Genomic DNA, 24,209 nt, shown 5'->3' on the forward strand with positions numbered 1-24,209 from the left:
AAAAAACCAAACAAACCCCAAAACTAACACTGTAACACAAGACATTTCATGATGGTCACGATTCCACCCACCCCCCTTTTTAAAAAGAAACATGAATTTGGAGCATAATATTCACCTGTGAGTACCATACAGGTTGTGACTTCAAAATATTTAAGGGATAGAAGAGAACATGCAATTATACATACACACACAATGAGAAGACTGTAAACTGCCTCTTATGGTTAGCAGAGGTGACAACATGCATGGCTTCATCTCTTTCATTTCTTCTTTTACACTAAGCCATAATAAGCCAAAGGTGTGTGCTGCCGGATATCCTTTGGCTTTAGGCATGATGTGACTCACAGGCTGAAGTGTGAATTTCTGCAGTGTGTCCATTTAATGAAGTGTAGCCAGCGTGACAGCATTCACAGGAATACTTCAGGGGGTAGGTGCTGGTTTAGCTTTTAAAAAATAAAAAAATTAAATTACAGCTTTTAGTCACAAGAAGGTGCCATTTGTTTTGCTGTGTGCGTGTACAAAAGAGTCCCTGAATTTATAAGGGGTCTAGCAAAATACACTAGGGAGTGTTTTAAGGGATAGTTGCATATATAGGAATTTTGGCTCAAGGGGTTCAACCAGACGGTCTACATAATAGACAGTATGAGATGTTTTCCAAGTGCCTGGCTTTGGCTTATCTGTAGGTGTGGCTCACCCATATCTCACCCATTCCACAATTTTCATGCAGCTGCATGTCATAGCAAAGTGTTCTTCAAACTTGAGTGCCCAGATGTTGGATTACAACTCCTATAACCCCTGACCATTGCCTAAAATGGGGGTGATGGGAGTTGGAGCCCCAAGAGGTTTAAACTGTTTTTAAAAAGAAGTTTAAATTGTATGAGTATTGTTATGTTTGCCACCTTTGAAATAAGGTGTGGGGCAGAAATCGAATAAATAAAACAATAAATACTATACTACGCTAAAAAGTATCACATTGAATTTGGCTCGGCAATGAAATTTGCAGCCAAATCTTTGGGCAGAGGTGTAATATTTCATTCCTGTCAGCAACTGTGCTGCAACATTGTGTAGTGACAAAAAGCCTGGTGGATCAGGGCAATGGTCCATCCCGTCCGGCATCCCATTCCCACAGAAGCCAGTCAGATGCCTCTGGAAAACCCGCAAGCAGAATTCAAGCACAGGAACACTCTCCCCTCCTGTAGTTTCCAGCTACTGGTATTCAGTTGCTGCCTCCAACCGTGCCTCCTCCATGAATTTCTTTATTAATCCTCTTGCAAAGCCAGAATAAATTGGCAGCCATGACTACCTCAGGAGCAAGTTCCATAGTTTAAGTCGGCACTGTGCAAAGAAGTACCTGGAGGTCCTGCTTTCTGAACGCTGTGGGTTCCCGTGAAATTGTTTGGTAGCTGAGAGTTTGTATCACGAGCTGACAATTTCAATTATTTCCCATGGGAACATTTTAAATCTGTGAGTGGTCCAATCTCTCCCCTCTCTAGTGCTTCCTGACATGGCTACAGCCAACCAACGAAAGAGAGAAAGGAAAAACTGATTTGTCCAATCTCCTTCGCTCCCTGGTTTCTACCCCCAAATGGCTGCCACCTACCAGGAAAGCACAAGCAAATAAGGAAGCAGGCAAATTCCGGCTATTCGGATATCTGAATTTGTGGTGTGTATAGTAAGATTTGGGTACTAATTCCTTGTATTCAGAAAAATGTAGAGCAAGCATTTGAAAAGTGGGACGTGTGTACTTTCTCTTCATTTACCTTTTTTTATTTAGTTTCTGGACCAACCATAAGGAAAGGCCAAAATAGAGTACATTGCAGCAATCCAATATTAAACTTACCAAAGCCTGGACTCCTGTAGTTAAGCCATCCCAGTCTAAGGGAAAGCAACAGCTGTAATAGCAGCCAAAGTCGGTAAAAGGCATTCCTAGCTACTGTGGACACCTGGGCCTCTGGTGCCAAAGCACACAGGGGCAGCCATTTTCTTCTTCTATGAGGTGTTGGTGCATCATAACATACTGCACTCCCAGGGGCTTTTTAGTGATAACCTTTCAGGGAGTGTGGTAAGCACTGCAGTTTCTGACTGCTCTCCCTCTCTCTCCCACACCCACCATGTTTACTCAGAAGGAAGCCTCGCCAAGTTCAGTGGAACCTTCTTCCAAAAAAAGCCAGCGCTGGGATTAGAACCTTTGTCAGGCCTTGGCCTAAAGCATTAAAACGAACAAGCCAACCTGCACCCCTATCACAAACAAACTAACAGGTTCTGTTGATTACAAAGGTGTGGATCAGTATGTTCCCATCCTTTGTGAAGCTTTTCAGCCCCAGGCCTCACTTGGGAATTACCACTGTTTCTCCCCTGGGCTTCCAGGTGCATGTTCCCTTATCCAAGGACCCAACCCAGCTAGTTAGAAATAGGGGGATGAGTCATTGCCCTCTCTTCCCACCCATCCTTTGGGAGTAGCAATTAAAAGATAAAAGAGGCAGCCTGATCCTGGACAAAATTCAGAAGCCAAACTAACAGGCCCGGTCTATACAGCAATAGGTTTAAACAGTAAAGGGTGTCTATTCAGAAATATGTATTGCAGATTTCAGTGCATCTTGTTTGCAGGTAAAGGTAAAGGTACCCCTGACCGTTAGGTCCAGTTGCGGACAACTCTGGGGTTGTGGTGCTCATCTTGCTTTACTGGCTGAGGGAGCTGGCGTATAGCTTCCGGGTCATGTGGCCAGCATGACTAAGCCGCTTCTGGCAAACCAAAATAAGGTTGCAACCTGAGTCTGGTGGGTTATGGATATAATCAAAGTTCAGAGCCAAAACAAAACATCTGCTGTCTGACATAGAGCAGCAAATAATGCTCCAAGTCAAGGTGTGCATCACCTAAGGTTGGTCAAGGTTTTTTGGCACCTGAAGCAGAAAATTACAACATGTGCCTCTCTCATTCCTGGACACTAAAAATACAACTTATAATATAAGCAGTTTGCTGTTCTATGCCTAATGACAGGGCTGACCCTTTCAAGTTGACTAATGGGCAATTAGCTACAGAAGAGTCACATTAACCAGTCTGAATGGCCATCTGCCTGGAATGTATATGGTAATATTTACCTGGAAGTCATTGCTACCCAGAAACAGGAGTATAGAGGTGATGAATCAATGTCTGTATTTTGAAAATGTGAAATTGCCTTGAACCTAGGTCTTGTTTGAAGGGATGCTACAAAAAATGGTGTAATTAGATAAAAATGGAAATGCCTGCATTCTGTCCTGCATTTTTATCTTGTGAACAGCCCTGAGATCTTCAAAAGTAGGGCAGTATATAAATTTAATAAATAATAAAATAACAATACCACTGGAAAATCCAGCCAGGAGCCAGGCAAGCTTGGAAAAAAGGCCCCTGAGAGTTTAGAGCAGGCTTCCTCAACCTCGGCCCTCCAGATGTTTTTGGCCTACAGCTCCCATGATCCCTAGCTAGCAAGACCAGTGGTCAGAGATGCTGGGAATTGTAGTCTCAAAAAACATCTGGAGGGCCGAGGTTGAGAAAGCCTGGTTTAGACTAGCTAATGGCAATGCTATAGGTGTAGCAGTTCGGCCTGGGCAGGAGATGACCCCATAGTTCAGACCCCTTCTTCCCTGGGGTAACGGAAACGGTTCTCCTTCTGCATTCCAAGCAGCTGTTAAAGGCACAGGGGTCCTGCCGCGCGGGGGGGGGGGGGGCGTGCAAAAGATATGCCACCCGATTTAACGGTGTGCTCTTTAATAACCCACTAAGCAGAGCCTCCGGCTTAGCCCCCGGGGGCAAGTTAAAACGTGCCCGCTTGCGAAGGAAGCTGGCAGAGGAGCCAGGGCTGGGTCGGGCTTGGCCAAACCGGCTCCTTTTTTGCCTGCGAAGAGGTGACTTGGATGGGAGGGTGAAGCAAGGTCGGCCTGCCTCTGTTGGAAAGGAAGGTAACCGCCGCCTCTCCCTCCTCCTCCCTCTCCCTACAGGGGCGCTGAGGTCGAATCCTTAATCCCTCCTTCACCCGGTCTCGAGGTTCTCCTCTCCTCCGTCCTCCTTTTTCGTTTCGCGGTTTGGCCTGCTTAGGCCACCGTCGCCGCCGCCGCCGCGGAATCTGGCTGGCTGGGATCTGTCAGCGTGAGTCCTGCGCCAGAAGGGATACAACAAGCGCAGCGGGCGGAGGGGCTGGAGCGTGGAAGCGAGAAGAGCGGTCGCCAGCCCGGAACCTGGCGAGGGGGAAACAGCTGAGCGAGGAGGAGGAGGAGGAGGAGGAGAGCCGTGACACGGCAGGCAGCCCTCTGGGAGGGTCCGGCTGAGGGAGAGCCTGGCAGCCTCCCCTGCACGGGCGCCCCGGCCACTTCCAGCCTCTCGGCTGTCAACTAGCAGGCGGTGGGGAAGCTGAGCAGGGCAGAGCCCGGCCCCCTTTCCCAGTCTCTCCTCCCCGCTAGCAATTTTTTTCCTCCCTCCCCCCCCCCCTTTAAAATAAAAATCTGCAAGAGGAACTCCCGACCTTCCTCGTAGTTTTTGAATCCGCTGGCTGCCTCCCGCTCCCCCGCCTGCGTGCGGTCTGGATCCCTGCGAAGCGAGAGGCGAGAGAAGGAGTTCAGGGGAGGAGGAGGAGGAGGAGGAGGGCGCTTCGCGTGCGTTTTAAATCCCACCGTGGCTTTTTCTAAAAAGGAAAAATCGGCTGCATGGACGGGCAGCGGGCAGAGAAATCCCATTTAATCTCCTCTCGTTGCTCCGCAAAGCGCCGCTGCCTCTTCGCCAAGGTAACAAAGGTTGAGCCATGTAGTGGTTTTCTTAAAAAACAACAACCAAAAAACCAACAAAACGGTTTGTGTCGTTGGCTTATTGTTAAGAAGGAAAAAAAATTGTCCTGAAGGTTTGAATTTGCCCCCTGAATAACGGTGGTTCAGAATGCGCTGGGAAAGGCTTTATGCGATGGTCGGGTATTTTTCGTCTTCGCGCATTTGCGGGCAGGAAGGTGGGGAGGAACAAAATTACCGCAAACTTCTGCCGAAAAATCTGGGTAGATTTGCCTCCCCGTCCCGAGGCTGTCATCAACCTGAGGTGCGGAAGGTTTTTTGGGCCTGACAATCTTGGCTGGTCGAGATTTTCTTCTTGATAAGTAAGGGGGCGGGGGGTGTACGAAACAGTCGGCTATTTTAGACTTGGAAGATATCCGTTATGTTTAAAATCTAGGCTAAAAATGTTTGATCTAATGGCAGCAAGTTTCTTATTTGCCCAATGCATATGCAGCATCTGATGCCCATTCCTCAACATTATTTCAAAATCGTGAATACTGCAACAACGGGCAGTGCAAGGGGGCGGGGAGAGAAGGAGCCTCGCTTGGAGATGTGGTCCTGATCCTGCTATGCTATTCCCTCGCATGGATCTCTTCAAGGACTGCTTCAATTGTGGGGGACTAACTATGAAGATTGCTTTGGGGGTGGGGCGGGGGGGGGGAGGACTGGGTCAATGCTCTAACTTTAAATCCTGACATCTGTAGTGAACTGGTTATTACAGTGGTCTCCCCCACCCCTTTAAAGCTGTCTGGATCTTTAAAGTGTGCTTCCTTACATATGGCGATGCTGGTGGGGAAAGGATTTTCCACAAATCCTGATGAAATTCAGTGACCTTTGATGCATGGCTTCTGCCATTCAGCCTCTATTAGAAAAAGCCGAGATGCACTTGAAGATGTGTTACTGGCTTATGTTAGCTTTGCTGTCTCTTCCCCTCTTTTCTTCCCCCAAAGGTCCATATTGATCCGAGTCTTTTGAACTGACAAAGGAAGTATCTGGAATAGTAGTAATACAAAAGCTGTCAGCAATTGTGCCCTGAAGCAGGAGCCTTATGATGAAGTGAAAAAGGGGAGTGCCCGCAATCCAGAGTCTCTGGACAGAAATGGCCCCCTTAACTCCTCTGGCGTGTTAACCCCGGACTGGGTGGTGGAGGAGGAAAGTGCTTGAGAAAGGGGGCAGGGCTACCTCCCCACGAAGGCTATGATGTCGGTTGAAGGCTCCACAATAACAAGCCGCATCAAGAACTTGCTTCGATCTCCTTCTATCAAGCTGCGAAGGAGCAAGCCAGGGAGTAAGCGGGAAGACATCAGTACAAAGGTGAGTGTTCAAACTGTTTTGCATCCTCCTGAAAGCCTCACCTTTGGCTAAATGCTCAGTTGTGTTGGGGGATGTATAAGGTGGCCCTTAAATATTATGGAATAGTGCTGGTGCTTTCACCTGTTTTCCTGACCTGTGCGTAGCACAGCCAGCAAGACAATGATGGTCTTTGTCTGGGTGTGCCTAAAGGTTGCTTTCCCAAGCTGTATGTGCAAGAAGGTACTTTATGATGTGCTGCACATGGATAGGTATTGTAAGGCCCCCAGGCAATTGGAAGGGAAGAGAGGATGTAACACCTTCTCACACAAGGAAGTGTGGAACAAGTGATTGTTTGGTTAAAACAACCATTTCTTATGCCTTTTGGGGGCACCTCTCAAAAGCAACAAGTGTGTATGCTACCCTAATGTTTTTCAAGTATAGAGATGTAGCCTTTGTTATTGAAGCTTATGGTGTTACTTGACACATGACTGATTAAGTTTAATGAACAGGATTAAAAGTGTCAAGGAACTAAGCCTGTGTTAAGGCAGTGCATCCTTGAGATACAGCTGCCATAGTGGTACGTGTGCTCTCGGTCTCTCTCTCTCTCTTTCCTACTTGCTCTTTCTAGCAAAGGTTTTATGGCACATTCTTCAGTTTGCTGTCCTGAGATTAATGTATGGCAGAAAGAGCCGTGGACTCTGTTCTCCTTCAGAGGATAAGCGTGTTTTAATTTGTGTGGACAGTAAAATAGGAACAACCAGCTTGGCCACATAGTGAATAATAATTAAAACTGGGGACTGGGATCCCAAATTCCTGGATGCTTTGTCATTGACTAATTGTATTGCATTAAGGAAAAATGTGCACACGAAACAGTGCCTCAGTTTTCCCATCTGTAAAATGAATGTAATTGCTCCTAATTATAACTAATTAGTGATGAATGCTTGCTTAAAGCACCTTGTACTTCTTGGACAGTTTTTGGCATGTCATGTAAGGTACTTTCTGTATTTAATAATTTTGCAGCTGACACTGCATGTTTTCTCAGAATAATAAATCCCAATAGGTGGATTTGTGCATGGGTTTGTTGCTGTATTATAAGAAGCTTTCCCAGTACCCATGGGAGAATATAAAATGAAAGCTGAAGTAAGCATACTCTTATTTCAGAGGTACAGCTTAAAATTGTTATGAAAGCTACGTTTCCTCTTCCAATGTCGTTACTTGAATACTGTAGTGATTTCATGATAAGGCTTGCTTTCCCACCCCCTGCTCCATATACATAAATGGGGTTTATTTCTCAACGTTTTGTGGAAGGGCCTCCTTTTGTAGCCAACTGACCTTTGGTCTACTTGGTGCAAAAAATCCATTCTTCAAGCCCTCCTCCCTACTCAAGAGGTGTAAGCTCCACAGTACAATCTTCTGCATGTCTGCTCAAAAGATAAGCATATAGGATTTCAACTGAAAGTAGCTTCCAGACAACCTGTTTTTTGAACAATCGTTCTGATTTGTTTGTGGGGAGGTTGATGTGATGTTACATAATCAACTGCTGTCCCACACTTTCCAGTGCATTATCTTGTCACTTTCCTTATCGCAAAAAGTATGGCTTGCTTTTATTTGTTTTGGAAGTGGGTATGTTGCATAGGTCCATTTTCATTGTGCCACCTGAATTTGCTGGAATGCGATTAAATTCCATCCTCAAAAAAACAGCCTGGAAACACCTACAGTCATCAAAATCCAGTTTTGCAAAATTTAAAAGTATCCAGACTCTGCTTACTGTGCCCATGTGCTTTCAAGACATGCAGGGTTTCGAGAACGCTCTTTAGTGAGACATACACCTTTCTAATATACTGTATTAGTGTTACTGTTTTTGCTAATGGGAGTTCCCTGGTCCTTAAGGGGAAACCATCTGTTTGTTCTCTTCTTCCTTTTTTTCCTGATTATGTGGAAGTGCGGTAACTTCTTGGCTCTTTCTTTCTTACCCTGCAGTTGTCTGTGAGATGTGGATGCATCTGAAGTTAGTTTACAGTTCTCCTCCCTGTGAAGGAAACCAAGAAATGCATGCAAATTGCCTATGCAAACTCATTTTGTTTGCTTGATTTATTGAATGCATGATTAGAAGTGGTATTTGCAATGCTATCAGTTTTGATTATTGTTCTGTGAACCTCCCTGAGACCTCTGGGTATAGGGCGGTATAGAAATTCAAATAATAATAATAATAATAAATAATGATGAGAACTTGAGATGGGCTAGCAACAAGATAATTGTATACAGAAGCACACAGCACATGAGGGCTATGAATTGATCCCCCCCTCCACATAGTCCCTTCTGAGCAACACATATACCACCTGTGATTATTGTAAAAGACAGGTATGATGGGATACCATAGGAATGGAGCTATCTTGTAGATGGGACAAAATGAGGAAAGCTATGAAATATAGCATCCCCCGGTTGCTAGAGTCCTGGCCACCTCTTATCTCTGTAACCATGATGGTAAAATATGTGCTCTTTCTAAAAAAAGAAGAGGTTAGGATACTCAGATTTTATGGGATGAATGCCTCCTGTTTTATCAAGACGTAATTTAACAAGAGGAGCGTGGGAAACTTCTTGAATGGCCGTGTCAAATGATGAGAAAGGCATTTAGAAATGTATATCCCGCCCTTTGCTGTTTCCGCTCCCATGACTTGTTGCAATAGTAAATTTTACCTGTCCCCTGCTTCCCAGATGTCTAAGTGCAAAAGTGTGGTAACATTCTCCTCACTAGCTGGCTGGACAGTGCAACCAAGTTGTGATAGGTGCACTATTAGGGATGGGGGTGGCGCTGTGGTCTAAACCACTGAGCCTCTTGGGCTTGCCGATCAGAAGGTTGGTGGTTCAAATCTGCACAATGGGGTGAGCTCCCATTGCTCTGTCCCAACGTCTGCCAGCCTAGCATTTCGAAAGCATACCAATGCAAGTAGATAAATAGGTATCACTGTGGCGGGAAGGTAAACGGTGTTTCTGTGCACTCTGGCTTCTGTCACAGTTTCCCATTGTGCCAGAATCTGTTTATTCATGGTGGCCACATGACCTGGAAGCTGTCTGTGGACAAATGCTGGCTCCCTCGACCTGAAGCGAGATGAGCGCTGCACCTCATAGTCCCCTTTGACTGGACTGAACCATCCAGGGATACCTTTTTACCTTTAGGTGCACTATTGTAAATTACTACTTGGTAACTGATTACTACAGAATTCCATTCCCACAGCTGAATCCTGTAGAATAATGGGCAAATGCTGGCAATCTGTAACCTCTACTTTGTGAAAATGATTTGCTCGAGGAAGGTGATGGGACAGGACCATCTTGTACAAATGTAACCTTGGAATTCCTTCCAGTTTTGCCTCTCTGAAGCGCAGTGTCATAATTCAGTGGGAGTAACAGGTATATTAATCATTGCTATTGGTTCCACCTGGAAAACTGCTGTTTGAAAAGCCTAATTCTCACTGAGGTGGAAAACTTGTGTCTTGGCTATACTTCAGACTACAGGAAACGGCTGAGGTATTGACTGCTCCTCCAAACAAAAATAGATAATAATTACATAAAAAATAATAAACACAACTGTGTACATGTAGTAAAACAGATGTAAGGACATTTCTCCCCAATATCCTAGTTTTTTAAAAATATGCGGCATTTTATGTTTTTTTACAGCCTGGTTTACTTCCTTGAAGAACAGTAATGTTAAGAGATTATCAGTTCATGAAACAGGATCCTCAGCATGCCTGATAATTCAAGTGATTTTCCTTAACACACTGCCTTTTCTTGCATATTGGTTAACGCTGCGGATGCTGTCAGCTGGGCAAACATGAAAACCATTTGAAAAGGAGAGTTGCAAGGTCCCAAGTTGGATATCTTAGCTTGAACAGAACTGATTTGACATAGTGAAGTTACCACTCCTGAACTGCTTCTTCCTGGGTCTTGCTGTTTGTCCTTCTCCATAGCCTGATGAGGGGAAAAGAGGCATCTCACTTGCTTCAGTCAGTGGTGGAGGCAATTAGACCCAGAGGAACATCTGCTCCTCCAGATGTTGCTGGACTCCAACTCCTGCCTGCTCCTGCTGGTGTTACCAATGTTGTAGTTGTAGTCCAGGAACATCTGGAGAGCCACAAGTTCCCCAACTCTTTTGTGGGAAATAAGAGCCAAAGGCCTATCTAAGCCAGCATCCTGTTTCGACAGTGGCTAAGGGCATTTATTTATTTATTTAGGGTTGTATTCAGCACTAGCCCTACTTGAATAGACCTAATGAAATTAATGAACCTAAGTTCGTCATGCCCATTAATGTCAGTGAGTCTACTTGGAGCAAAACTAGTATTTAATACCACTTCATTTAACAAAATGTATATCCTTCCTTATTGTCAGAAAAAAAACCCTACGTGGTAAGTAATATAAAGGTAATAGCCCTCTCCTGCTGCTGTTACCAATCTTCAGAGGCACATTGCCTCTGATCATGTAGGTAGTATACAGTCATCATGACTAGCAGCCATTGATAGGCTTATTCTCCACAAATTTATCTTAATCTTAATGCTAACAAAGGTCCAGACTGTGTCCTGGTCTGGCAAACCATTTGAAAAAGGTCTTCTCTTTAATCACAATAATTTCTCAGATTGTCTTAGTTCAGTAAAACGGGGCAGCTTTGAGCAGATTGTGACTGGGTGCCGGTGACTATCTGAATTAGTGTACTGGCTAAGTCAGCTTTCAAAGATCAAGAATGTGGCATGTTTCTTTCAGGCCTGAAGGATGCCCTTCAGGCTTGATTGATCTTGATTTACTCAGTTTTTGACCTGGTAACTGAGTTTGTGTGTGTTTCATCTCCCGGTGTCCAAGCGCTGCGGCTTGTTTAGAGAAGGATGCTTCCTAATTAATGACTGGGTCTGCGGTGGCGAACTTCCCAGTCAGTGTGGTACCTTCTTTGTCTTCAAGAGGTTTTTTGGAAGATGATTAGAGAAACCTGTTTGTGGGTCTGAGGGAGACAGGGAAGGAAGATGAAGAGCTGTATTTTGGCCAACTGGCTCCCTTCCACAGTATCTTTAGAAGAGAAGCGGATGGGTTAAGCTTAAGCAGGACTCTCATGATTTAGGTGAAAACAATAATTTTGCAGGCGGTGTATATAAATAACATATGTGTCTCCTACTCGGACAAATGTAAGAAACGGGTGTTGGTTGCATTGACCTCTAGGCATATGTACAAAAGCCTGCAAAAGTATTTCCCTCGCAAAGCCAGGTCTTGGACCTTAATGTTTCTTAAACTACCACAGAATTACTGGATGGACCCAGCAGAGACAAATTGTTTGAAGTCATAGCTTACACTGCTGTATGATTTCAAACTTTAGTGTGAGTTGGGTAGGAAGGTGCCAAGGCCTACTCTTGACTATGTCAAAATATCACAGCAAAAAAGTAGTGGGTATTGAGAACTTTTGTTAGGTTATTTTTCTTTATGCCCCAGGATAACTAATGTTGGCACCTGTCTGTCTCTAGAGACAATGGAGTGCACCTTTGGGGATGAATTCAGACCGCTGCATTAGCAGCACTGAAGTGATCTCCCCGGGCACAAGACTAGGCAGTGCGTGTGGAGGTCCTGGGCTGCCCAAATGACAAGACCACGCCCCCCTCACTGATGTGGTCCAAAGTGAAGCAGAGCAATATGTTTGACACCAGCTTGGCTGCAGGAGTTGCTGGAAGGAGGTGTACATGGCACCGTTTGGTCATTTAAGGGACTCTACTCCGGATTTGCATCAGCTTTACTCCTTATCCTTTTCTTCTCCCATAGATATCCTGCAAGGCAGTGGAGGTTTAGGATCAGAGTTTTCTTTCTCCTACATAGCAATGTTATCAATGCAGATCAAGCAGTTGCCATGCCCCTTTGACTTCTTTGAAGTTGTTAATGAATTTGTGCTGTTGGACATAGGCCCATTCTGTACACAATATATTTGGTGATGCTAGTTGCTAATGGAAGGCCCATGACTTCTCCCAGCAGTGAAGTCTGAATAGTTGAAAGAGAAAACGGAGTGCAATTCAGTGATTTAAGAATTAAGATTATAGGTGGCAGGCTGATTTGTGTTCAAGCAATTCCTTGAAGGTTCCAGTTAAGAAGCCCAACTCCTCAAAGTGCAGCTTCAGTAAGTTTTGACTTAATGTGATTAAAATGAAATCTCTTGGACAGAGCCAAATGTTATAATGTCAGCTAGAAAGCTTTGAGTTCAGCCTTCCTAAGCCCTACAGTGGAAATGATTAGGACAGTAGAATGTTCTTAAAAGTCCCAGCCTTGATTATTCTGATTCTCTTAACTCAGGTTGTTTGTGACCTGGTCTGTGCATGCAGCTGAATGAGGTGGGAGCAATATGAAGTGGGAGAATGGACCCTGACACTGAGGTGGCAAGTGGATTGTGCAATTTTTGAATGATTTGCTTTAAGTGAAAAAATAGTGAAACAGAGAGGGTCTAGCCTGTGCCATTCTTTTCCTGGATGCTACTGAGTAGACATGAATAGGATTGTGCTTACAGTTATCCCATGAGGGGATGTGGCATTTAGCAGAAGAAAGGATGCCCACCAGAGGCGGTTTTAGGGCAGTGCCACCAGTTCGCCAGCATTGGGCACTCAGCCTTCTCATAGCCAGATAATTGCTTACCCAACTGACAGGGTCCTAGAGCCCTCCTCACTCCTTCCCAAAGCCTGATGCCTCTTACTTGGCTTTGGGAAGGGAAGGCCAGGGCTGGAGAGGGCATCAAATTTTGGCTTCACACAGGGCATCACATCACCAAGATCCACCCCTGTGCCCATCCCAATGGCTCATTCATTGGCTGCATAGCCAGTAATCTTGTGTATGTAGATGAGGAGGACAAGTTCAGAATTCTCCAGGTGTGTAATGACTTATGGACTATGTGAAGATGTTGGGCTGAGGTGATGGTTCTTCCCAGACCAAGGAGTCAGAACAGAGGAGGGGCGGTTATAAGTGAGTGTAGTGCCGTGGCCTCTCCATATGAGGCACAGTGGTACCTCGGGTTAAGAACTTAATTTGTTCTGGAGGTCCATTCTTAACCTGAAACTGTTCTTAACCTGAGGTACCACTTTAGCTAATGGGGCCTCCTGCTGCTGCTGCACCGCTGCTGTGCAATTTCTGTTCTCGTCCTGAAGCAAAGTTCTTAACCCGAGGTACTATTTCTGGGTTAGCAGAGTCTGTAACCAAAAGCGTCTAACCTGAAGCATCTAACCTAAAGCGTCTAACCTAATTCGTCTGTAACCCGAGGTACCACTGTACAGTTTAGATCATGGACTGTTAGTGCAGGGATCTGTCACTAGGCTGTTTCAAAAAGTCATAGTAGGGTAAGGGATGGGGAGGAAATTCTGTTCACTTTGCATTTAAAGACAAGCCTACCAAATCCACACTTTCTGTAACAATACATGAACCAAACCAAAGACATCCTTTGTAATATGCCATTTTCTGAATTTTGCAATTTGGTTCTCCAGCCAAGTGATGTGTACTAACATGCATATACAAAGCTTAATAATAATAATATACTTGGGTAAAGTGTCCGTAGAATGCATACATTTATGAAAGCAGCATACAAAATGTGTTATGTTAGTGAAGGGCGCTTGGGAAAATGTATAGATTAGGCATATTTGCATATAGAAATGTGTGTGATGATGAATTATCTGTTGAATTTACATGAGAAATTCATAAAATAAATCATAAACTGTTGTGGAAATGTGGAGAACTGAATTTAAGATTGGAAAACTGAAAAACTGAAAGAAACCAAGGGATAGCTTAGTTGGTTAGAGCACAGGGCTGATGACGCCAAAGCTGCATATTTCTGCATAGCAGGGGGTTGGACTATATGATACTCAGGATTCCTTCCAACTCTATGATTCTATGATTCTATGATCTATGATCTGACAGATTCACCTTACTCTAAAATAGGCTGGGCTAAGCCAGCCACATATATATGTAAGTACCTTGAAAAGCTTTGCTATTCCATCCAGCATCCTTGTCAGAGATTAATGGGTTAATCTTTTAAAGAACAGAAAAGTGGGGTGAGATAAATTGGCTACCCTGTGGAGCAGACAACCTGTTAGTGGAAAGGAGGAAGAAACAGTCCTGGATTGAAGACAATTCTTGAATGAGGACCTGGAGGAAGTAAATTCACAAAAGATCTCTTGAATGTGCATATAATAGAGTGCTTTCCAAAACTAAATGACTGTAATAACAATGTGTCTGTACACCCCTTGTATCCAAAACCTGAATTTTGTTTATGCTTTTTGATATCAAAAGGCCTTCCTCATTGTCTTTGCTTTACTTGAGTCATCAGGAAATATTTATAGTAGAGGAATACTGCTTTTGTTCCTAAACCTGTATACCTGCGCTCTCTCAAAAGTTAGAGTCCTTCCTATGATCAAAAGTTCATTTGAATTCGCTGGGGGAAGGATCTAACATTCTCTCTGAGCTTTCTGTGCAGGATGAGTCGGGGGTGTCTCCAAGTAAATATCCACCCTGTGAAAACTGAGCTTGCATAGCCATGTGAGAGTAGTCAAAAACTTTAATCTGCCATAGGAAAGTTAAAAAGACATGCAGCCATCATCTCAAGACTCTACAATGATTACGGTTTATCTTCATGTATAGGAGGTATTGGGGTTTAGTGCCTTAAATCCATGTACAGAATGTTATTTGACTGATGCTTTCCACAAAGGTCTATCAGCTATTACGGGGAGGGGAAAATCAGTCAAACCCACAAAATCTTCATGCCAAGCAAGGAGGACGGTGATGTTCACTAACAGCTTGGATGCAGAGACCATGAATAATGCACCCAGACTGGGTCATCTGCCATGGGAGTTTTAGTGATTGTTATTGGCTAGGGGTGACTATGTGCTTGGATTGCATATTTGGGTATTCACTTTAGTCTTATACTTTAGTCACTTTAGTCTTATACGATATGGTGTTTACTTTTGTCCACACACATACTGTTCTCAGAAGTTCATGGCAGTAGAAGTAATGAACATGCCCCTGGTGCTTGTTGGTACGTTATGCTGCTTGTGCTTTGTTTATGGTTTCACTGCCCTCCCAGTGGTCTTCAATGTGTTGGGTTGTGGGGTTTGTAACAATAAACCTGGCACCCTGTCTTTACTAAGGCTTAGAAGTGATGCAATTGCAGTATTAAAATTAAAATTACTTTGCTTCCATTTTTTGTAGGCCTTGGTTGCATGCACACACCATACATTTGAAGCACGCCCTCCTTACACCTCAAAGAATCCCCTGAACTGTAGTTTGCCTCCTAAAGAGGTACAATTCCTAGCACACTTATCAAACTACAGTTCCCAGGTTTACTTTAGATGGGGAGTGTACTTTAAGTATATGGTATGTACCTCAGTGACCTAGACTGGCTTGATATAATTCTCCTTTTCTGGCTGCTATCATGTGCAATTTGGGCTGCCTGGTAGAAATGGCATAACTACTGTTTTTCCTTCCAAAGCCCAGTGATGGGTGTGAGAGAATAAAAAAGCATGATGGGTACAAGTTGTTTTCTTGATTTCCTTGATCCAGTAGAGAGGAGGCTGCAGCTCAGTAGTGGAGTTTGAGAAGCATGTCTCTAAAAACTTTTGAGACCAACAATAAAAAATCTTTGATGGCACCAGAAGCAAGAAACCAGCTAGGGAAGTGGCTAGACCATTAGATAAGAAAGGAATTAAAAGTGTGCTAAAGAGGATAAAGAAAATGCCAAAAAGCTGAAAGATGATGGGGATGCCCACCAATTTGAATAGCTTCCAAGGTGGACAGATGTATCAGTGGCTCCAAGTCATGATTATGACTACATTATTGACAGGATCAGAAATGCCATGTTGCTGATTACCACTTGTTGGGGATTGCAAATGGGAGAGTGCTATTGAGTTCATGGCCTGCTTATGGACTTCCCACACACACACCCCTTCCTGTTTCCATTGTGGGAAGCAGGATGTTCAACCAGATGATCCAGCAGGACTCTTATGAAGAGCACATGCCTGCAAGCATAAAGTACACTCCCTAGCATCATTATTTTAAAAAGAGATCTTGGGTAGCAGAGCTATGAGAGGCATCTACAGAAGACCTTGTGGATTCACTGCTGGTTTGGATAGACAGTTCTGGGTTTTATGAAATACAGGTAGTGGTCACCATCTCATGTTATAAGGCAGCTGTTTATGTAATGTAGCTGAATTCTAATAGAAGAGGTGTCCTAATGACTGAAACAGATAAAGTATGAAAATATTAATACTGGTTTAAGGTTCAAGGATTTGTGGGTGCAAAGGTACCCATAATTTATAGGATTAGAAAATGTTAGAGATTACTAAATGCTGTGAGTCTTCACCTGTGTTGCAGACCAAGCAGTGTGAAAATGCAGGCTGGACTGAAGAAGAGGGGTTGTAAAAGTAACAGTGTACTAACAAATAATTCCTGCACCACATTGCCATTAATATTATGAGCCAGACAGGAAGCTGAAAAAAGAGATCAAATATCTCGCCAACGGTAATGTTAAAACTATGTTTTTTAAGTTTACAAGACAGTTCCTCAAGTCACTAAGCCACAAATCATGTCCACTGTCACTGACTAAACTAGTGGTCACTTGGGGGGGGGGGGTTGGATTATTAGTGTTACCTCCTTGTCTTCAATGTTAGGGGGTGGGATTTATCTGTGAAAGGGAATCATAAAATCAGTACCTAGAGGTGCTGTGAAAGATGGAGTCGCTGCACTTTGATGGTGTTAGCGCTCAGGTGTGGAAAAAATTGGCATCTTATGAAGATGAATGGCACCCTGTGGGATTTCCTGCCTTTCAAACCTGATACAGTATATGGTTATGAATTTGTGGTGGAAGGCAGACTCCCCATAATCCTAAATTTAGTAAAGAGGTAGAATTTTGCCGATTTTCAGAATATGAAGGGAAGTTGTGCCAGGCCAGTGAAAAATACTGACTGAACCTGTTCTCCTGTTCAGGAGATTGCTAATAGTGATGCTGTTAAGAACCCAAGGAGAACTAAGTACAGGGCCATTAAGAACAATTGACCTTGAAGATGCTGTCCTTTACTCAGCTGAGAAGTGGAGAGAAACAGAAGAACTGAGAGAGGGGAGGTTGCCTGGGTAATAGGGGTGTGTGATGTCACCACAGGAAAGGAGGGTGTTCTTTTACAACCGAGGTTTTGGGAGCAGGGGGTTCTGGGAAGAAGGAGCAGGAAGTGGGCAGAAATCCATGCGCACTGGATGGAAGAGGCTGCACTGAGAGACCAGGGGCCATGACGTGCTACTGCTTTGAACCCAAGCTTGCTGAAGCTATGAAAGGAGCCATATGGAACACTTGTGGGACACTCGTCTACATTGTGCCTCCTTTCTAAGGAACATAAACCCTTGTTAACTGTCAAGATCCCTGGACACTTGCTACTGCTCAGCAGAGATGGGGGTTGCCTGTAACCCTATGTTCTCAATGTGTTTCTTTTTCTAAAAGCTTTATCTTTGTATATAGTTAGTCCAGTTCCCATTATCTGGAACACTGAGCAGGGGCATTCCACACTGCAAACTTTTGCTGCAGGTGCGAGTTGTGCACATAAAATACTAGGCCTTCCTTAACTGGCAACTAGTTTTGATGACCCCCAAATTACAATAGTTGTAGTGGTCACAGAGTTGCGCTGCAGCCCAAATATAAAATGATGACAACGACTAGGTTTTCTCACGTTTTGCGTCTTTGAGGGAATCTTGTGGGTTTTTTTGTGGTGTATAGGTCTGTTTGGCGCTAAGATTTTTTGCCTGTGGTATTAGGGAAATGGAAATACTGGTATATATTATTCCAGAGGTTTTCAACCTTTCTGAGTCCACAGCTCCCTTGACCAACTACATTCTTTTTGTGGCACCCCTGACGGCCTCAGGAGCCCAGTTAGGTCACCTCTTGGCTGCAAAGTTATCAGTTTCTCACCCTTTTTTGAACCCCCTCCCTTGTGGAGTGTTCCCTCGGTTTCCTCTCCTCTCCTCTCCCCTCTCCTTGGGAGTCCTCTGAGCAGCTCTCTGGGGTGAGAAAGACTCCTGCCTGAAACCCTGTAGTGCCTTCCAGTCAGTGTAGATGTTGCTGAGCTATATGGACCTTTCTTGGTATAACTGTCTGCTCCTATAAACTCTAATCAACGAAAGCCTACCAGGCCATCGTATTACAAAGTAATCCATTACAATTGCAAGTATTCTGCTGCTTTATAATTCTTATAAGCAACTCTAAATTGCCACAAGACAAGACATTTCCTAAAACCCTGAGCTGCTTCTCAGCCTGGATCTCAGCTTCCATCTTCTTCCAGCACTGGGAGGCGGGGATAATCTCTCACCGATAATCCCTTTACTGTGCTGTTTGTCCCTGTTGGCGGTAAGCCGTAGAGATGCACTTTGTAGACGGCCTTTGGGAGGGTGAAGGAAAGGGCTGGAGGCAGCTGGCAGGGGTGAAGCATAAAGGCAGGAGGAAGGCTTTCCACTTCGGAAAAGGGCCTTCTACTCTGGTTCTATTCCAGATCTCCGGCCCATTAAAAAACCCTCAAAGAATCCCATAAAAATTGAGGGTTCAGTGAGTGAAGTTTTGGCATCCTGTTGTGTTCTCTCCCTTCCTGACTGCTGTCTGCAAATGCAGCATTCAAACATTTTACTGAATTAACTGTCCATTCTAGGTAGGCAGCATTGCAAAGCATTAGGTGATTTTTTATTAATCTACTGCTGGAGACCGTTTTTTTCATGCTAGATACTTCAAAACTAATCTGAGCTATGCTTTGTTGGGAATACTTTGGGATCTTTATTAATTTAGTGAAGCAGAATATTAGTTGTTAAGTGTATTTTTTAAAAAAAGTATTGTTTGAATACTGTTCTCCCACCCCTCTCTCTCTGTGTGTACCAACTAATCTCAAAGGCACAGTCTTTGGCTGCAGTCACTTTTTTTATAAAAGCAAAATGTGTGATGATCTGCTTCAGTGTTCCATGCCCCCCCACCCCCCCACCCCAATATTGGTGTCTTGATGTGATGTATTCTGTGAAGCAAGAACTTATGCAAGAGCATGATCTTGTTGTATCCCTTCTGAAAACGTCCTGTTTGCCAGGGTGTGTCTTTTTTACTATTTGACATTTGCTCTGGGCTGCTTTCCACAAATGGCTTGCCAGTTGTTTGTTTTTTTCAAAGGGGAGGGAACTACCTAAAAATTCTAGTTTAGATTATGAAACACCTAACTTGCTCCAAGACATTGTCCCACAACTATTCTATTAATTGCTTTTTAAGTATTGTTTCTCTGATGTTTTATTTTTGTTGATTCATATTTGCAAAGTTTTAATAATTGTGATAACAACACACCTTTGAGACTCGTTGTTGTTGTTGTTGTTGTGGAAAGTGGGCTAGAAATAGTTCAACCACCTTCCAAGAAAATGAGGTTGAAATCTACCCTGGAGGTTACTACTGTTCATTGCAGAATTTACACAGAAGCGGACCTATTGTCACTTACACAGTATTAAGCAATATCCTCCTATTTCAGCCACTTACCATTTACAATTTGCCTATTGGGGTAAAAAAAATTAGTCCCATCCCATCCATGTAGTTTTCAAGCAAAAACCAACTCAAGGAAGCAGACTGACAGTAGGCACGTGGTGTTATTTTGGGATGTTTTGCCAGCCTGAGACACATTTAAATTGGTTTAGGGGTAGAAAAATGCCCCATAAAACTGGCCATATATTTCAGTTTCATATTTTATTGGTAGACACTTGGGGCAGAAAACTACCCTGCAAAACTATCTGCACCCAATCTTTTAGTTTTATTGGAATATATATTTAGGGTTAAACCACAGAGCCTAGGACTTGTTGATCTGAAGGTTGGCGGTTCGAATCCCCGTGACAGGGTGAGCCCCCGTTGCTCGGTCCCTGCTCCTGCCAACCGAGCAGTTTGAAAGCACATCAAAGTGCAAGTAGATAAATAGGTACCGCTCCGGCGGGAAGGTAAATGACATTACCGTGCGCTGCTCTGGTTCGCCAGAAGCGGCTTAGTCATGCTGGCCACATGACCCGGAAGCTGTACGCCGGCTCCCTTGGCCAATAAAGCGAGATGAGCGCTGCAACCCCAGAGTCAGCCATGACTGGAACTAATGGTCAGGGGTCCCTTTACCTAAATGCATTTATATTGTAGTCCAACACTCACCGTACTTAAATTATGCAAAAAGGAAAGAAAGAAAGAAAGAAAGAAAGAAAGAGAAAGAGAGAAAGAGAGAAAGAGAGAAAGAGAGAAAGAAAGAAAGAAAGAAAGAAAGAAAGAAAGAAAGGAAAGTTTCAGCTATCATTCCAGCCACTATATCTCTCAGAAGGGTCTAGTCAATGCTATGGGTTTGTTAGTCAGTTTCTGAACCCATAGCCTCTACAAGCATTGTGAGGCAATGGCTCCATACAGTGGTACCTTGGTTCTCAAACTTAATCCATTCCAGAGCTCCATTCCAAAACCAAGGTGTGCTTTCTTATAGAAAGTAAAGCAAAATGGAATAATCCGTTCCAGACTTTTAAAGACAACCCCTAAAACAGCAATTTAACATGAATTTTACTATCTAACGAGACCATTGATCCATAAAATGAAAGCAATAATGAATGTACTGTACTATAAAATAAATAAGACAGTATTGTAGATGATAAAAATTAAAATTAATTTTTTTATTACCTGCACTGATGATAGTCATTGTTTGGATTGAGAGTTTTTATCCATTTCCGCAGTCACACAATCAATCAATCAGTAGCTGAACTGGGTTTCACACAGTCACAAAAACGAATTAACCGAAAAAGCCTCAAAAACAAAAATGCAAAATAAATAGCAAAAACAAAAGTGCCAAACTTATTCTGTTCCGGAAGTCCATTTGACTTCCGAAATGTTCAGAAACCAAGGCGCAGCTTCCGATTGGTGCAGGTGCCCCGGAAACAATAGCCGACAACTGTTTCCGAAAAACGATTGAAAACCGGAACACTTACATCCGGGTTTTCGGAGTTTGGGAACCAAGGCGTTGGAATACCAAGGCGTTTGAGAACCAAGGTACCACTGTACTTTAAAGTGACATGAGTTCTCTGATTGGAATACTTGGGGTCTTTTTTCTTTTATTAGTGAGGTTGTGGACTGAGCCATGTGTGCTATTAAGTTTTACTCCTAGGAGAAAATATCAGCTGTGAGCAGGGCTGACTTATAGCATGGAGGGAAAGCTCCCAGTCAAGATCTGGTTTGACTGTCAGAATGAATGTAATTTATTATAATGTTTGTGGTAGTCCTGCATGCCTTTGGCTGTTCGAACAAGCGCTTGCTTTTAAGAGACGATGCAATCTACTAAAAAATAAACCCTGTTAAATCAATCAATGAGAATTACTCCCAGGTAAACATGTATTAGGTTGTTACCTGAATCATGTCACTTATTTCTGTTGTCCCAGTTACTTGATAAATTTTGTGATTCTCTGTTTGACGTTTTTTAATGTACTTTGCTTTGAGAATGTTTGTTGAAAGGTGGTTTATACAGTCTTCTTGTGCATCATAACTATTGAAGTGAGGCTGCCAGATGCAATACTATACAGTACTGATCCTTGTGCCTTAAATAGCTGTGAAGCAGGGAACATTTTGTTAAATGCAACACTACACACCATTGCAAAAAGGATGAGAGAAGTTGCCCCCAATAAAACTATCTCTTCTGAACGAGTAGTAAAATGACCGCAGTCCTCCCATGTAGAGTCTAATAGCTACTGAATATCATCAAATATGTAATTTTTAAGAAAAGTTGGGATAGGTTTCTTTCCTGTGTTTGCATGTGGGATCTAAAACAATAGACAAGTGTAGACTTGAAAGTGGCATGCCTCATAATCTCAGATTAGTTCAAACAGACAATCTTTAGGGATTGCTCTTCTAGTTAATTGCCTTTTTAATTAAAGATCTTATTTTTACTAAAAGTTCCTCTCTAAAACATATATAATTAGAATGTCCCCAGCCTGCTCGTAATGTTTTTGTAGATTGTTAGACACTTTGTGCACTTTCAGACTGTAACTATTTTCAGGTGGGATTCAAATGAAGGTTATGTAAGTATAGTTGATTGTGAAGGCTTTCGCAACAGACCCACTTTCACAAAAGCTCAGACTTTGGTAAGTGAAGGGGAAATGCACTTGAAAGTTTGGGATAGCACTTCCTTTGATGCAACATCATCTCTAACCACCACTCAAACAAATTGGACTGAATGTTCAGTAAATAGCCAACATTGTCTAATCTTCTTGCAAACAAATCAGGATGAATGCTCAATAAACAGTTGCCTGAAAGCACCCTTGGTGCTTCCAAAAGTAACTATTGTTTATTCATTTCATTTCTATACCGCTTTCTATTTTTAAGAAAAATATTATAACCTACATTAAAACATCAAATAACACAATCCAGAATAAAACATTGCTGAAGAAAGTCAAATATAAAGTATACATTCAGAGCAACATAATTAACAAGAAACCAAAATATTATCTTAAAGTTTTCAAAATAAAACGTTACAAAAGGAGGTCAACTACAAAATGCATATTTAATACAACAAAGTTAACAAAAGGTTCCTTATGCATTTCATAAGAAAACTTTAATAAAGGAAGTCAAATATAAAATGCACATTTAAAACAGCATAATTAGCAAGGGAATAAAATATTATCATAAGCATAGAAGGTATCTGCTGCCATTGCTGCCAGTCCTGTCAATGGTGGTTCATGCTGGAAGCTTAGGCTCAGTGAACGTGGCCTGACTAAGAAACAGCCAAGATCGTGATGTTTCTTATAATAAGGTTTGTTGCCAAATTACTTTAAACCTGGAATTAATTGTGATCCTTCTTGATTTGCCGTTGTTGAGTTCTGCTCCCAAATATTTTGCCGATGAGCCACTATTGTTGTGATAACTTGTCTGTATCACACTTCAAAAAAGAAATCACACTACCATGTACCTTGTAATATTTGCATTCTCATACTATTTTAACCTTGTTTGTTTGTAAAACTACCTTCAGAAATCCTGCTTCAAACACTTGTGAGAATAATGAGGCGTATACGGTATGTGTGCAGGAATGAAGATAAAAAACAACAACTCTGAATCTTGTGGTGTGCAAAAGTACATGCACTGAAATATCTGAGGCCTTGGATTCAGGTGAACAATTCAAAAGTAAATGAAGCTATGATTATTCATAAATTTTGTTCAGATCTTGTTTCAGAGCAGTGGGTTGTTTTTGCAAAAAATCATTGCAAGAAGTGCGTAGAGTAAGTTTCAACATGGAAAAGTAAGGCAGAGGAACAGGGTTGTCCCTCAGAGGTCTGTGCTTTGCACATAGAGGAGGTCCCAGGTTCAGACCCTGGCAGAACGTGGAGGTAGTCCTGGAAAAGACTCCTGTCTGGTCACTGTGGACCAGAGGGGCTAACCTCTGATGATGATGGACTACATCTCTGATCTTGCCCAAGTACTAGCTGGGCCTAATGGGAATTAAGACTTCAACAATATCCGGAAGACCTTCGGAGACTCTGAGGTAGACAGTTCTGAGCTTGTCTTACTTTATTTGAAGTAGTTTTATATGCTGTTCCCCCCCTGCCCCAACCTTCATGGCAAGGCTGACAAGTAACTTGTATATTACTGTGAAGTGTGGAAAGACACACAAGTGACTCTTGTCTTTGGCATCATCTCCAAAAGTAAGACTTGGGTGGTCACCGTCAGCCACAAAAGAGATATGTGAGCTCCACAGGTTTGGCTTCAAAATTTCTTCTGGGACAATAGTCCATTTGAGCTTAGTGAGGTTCTTCTATGAAGAAATACCACATGGAAAAATCCAGTACATATTCTTCCATGTGTTTCCTCTGGATGAAAAACACTTTGGAGCTGCAGGCCCAGAGGCTTCTGGGTTTGCTTGCTTTACTGGTTACTGTTTCTAGGAGGTTTAAAAGAACGAGGGAAACTCCCTGGTGTGTGCCATCACCTGTTGTTGCCTTAAGGTTTGTTGGCAACCGTTGGGTGTGCTTCTCTTTTGAGCTGGCTTTATTTTGGCTCCCAGGGCCTTGGTTTGTTGAGAGGAGCAACCTGATGCTCCTTGGTGCAGGCAAGTGAAGTGTAAACACTGTTGTAAATT

General features: G+C 43.0%; 1 protein-coding gene and 1 long non-coding RNA gene across 6 annotated transcripts in view; one reads left to right on the forward strand and one right to left on the reverse strand.

Annotated features, from left to right (window-relative positions):
• On the reverse strand, positions 1-4,089 carry LOC309345335. The gene is made up of 2 exons (XR_014158194.1): positions 4,008-4,089; positions 1-440 (listed from the first exon to the last, which is right to left on the reverse strand). It is a non-coding gene; the product is annotated as an uncharacterized lncRNA (long non-coding RNA).
• A 78-nt stretch (positions 4,090-4,167) lies between these two features.
• Positions 4,168-24,209, forward strand: part of MAPKBP1 (mitogen-activated protein kinase binding protein 1) — a 146,569-nt gene continuing 126,527 nt past the window's right edge. For 2 of the 5 annotated variants that reach the window (XM_081858231.1, XM_081858229.1), the window contains exons 1-2: positions 4,170-4,752; positions 5,739-6,102. In XM_081858231.1, coding sequence (XP_081714357.1) covers positions 5,986-6,102 — 117 coding nt within the window. In that variant the 5' untranslated portion in view covers positions 4,170-4,752; positions 5,739-5,985. Of the gene's footprint in view, positions 4,753-5,738; positions 6,103-24,209 lie in introns of all 5 variants that reach the window. The other 3 variants (XM_081858230.1, XM_081858232.1, XM_081858228.1) reach the window with 2 other exon arrangements.

The sequence above is a fragment of the Podarcis erhardii genome (genome assembly GCF_964252035.2).
Source record: "Podarcis erhardii genome assembly, chromosome: 1".
In the NCBI taxonomy this organism is placed as follows: domain Eukaryota; kingdom Metazoa; phylum Chordata; class Lepidosauria; order Squamata; family Lacertidae; genus Podarcis; species Podarcis erhardii.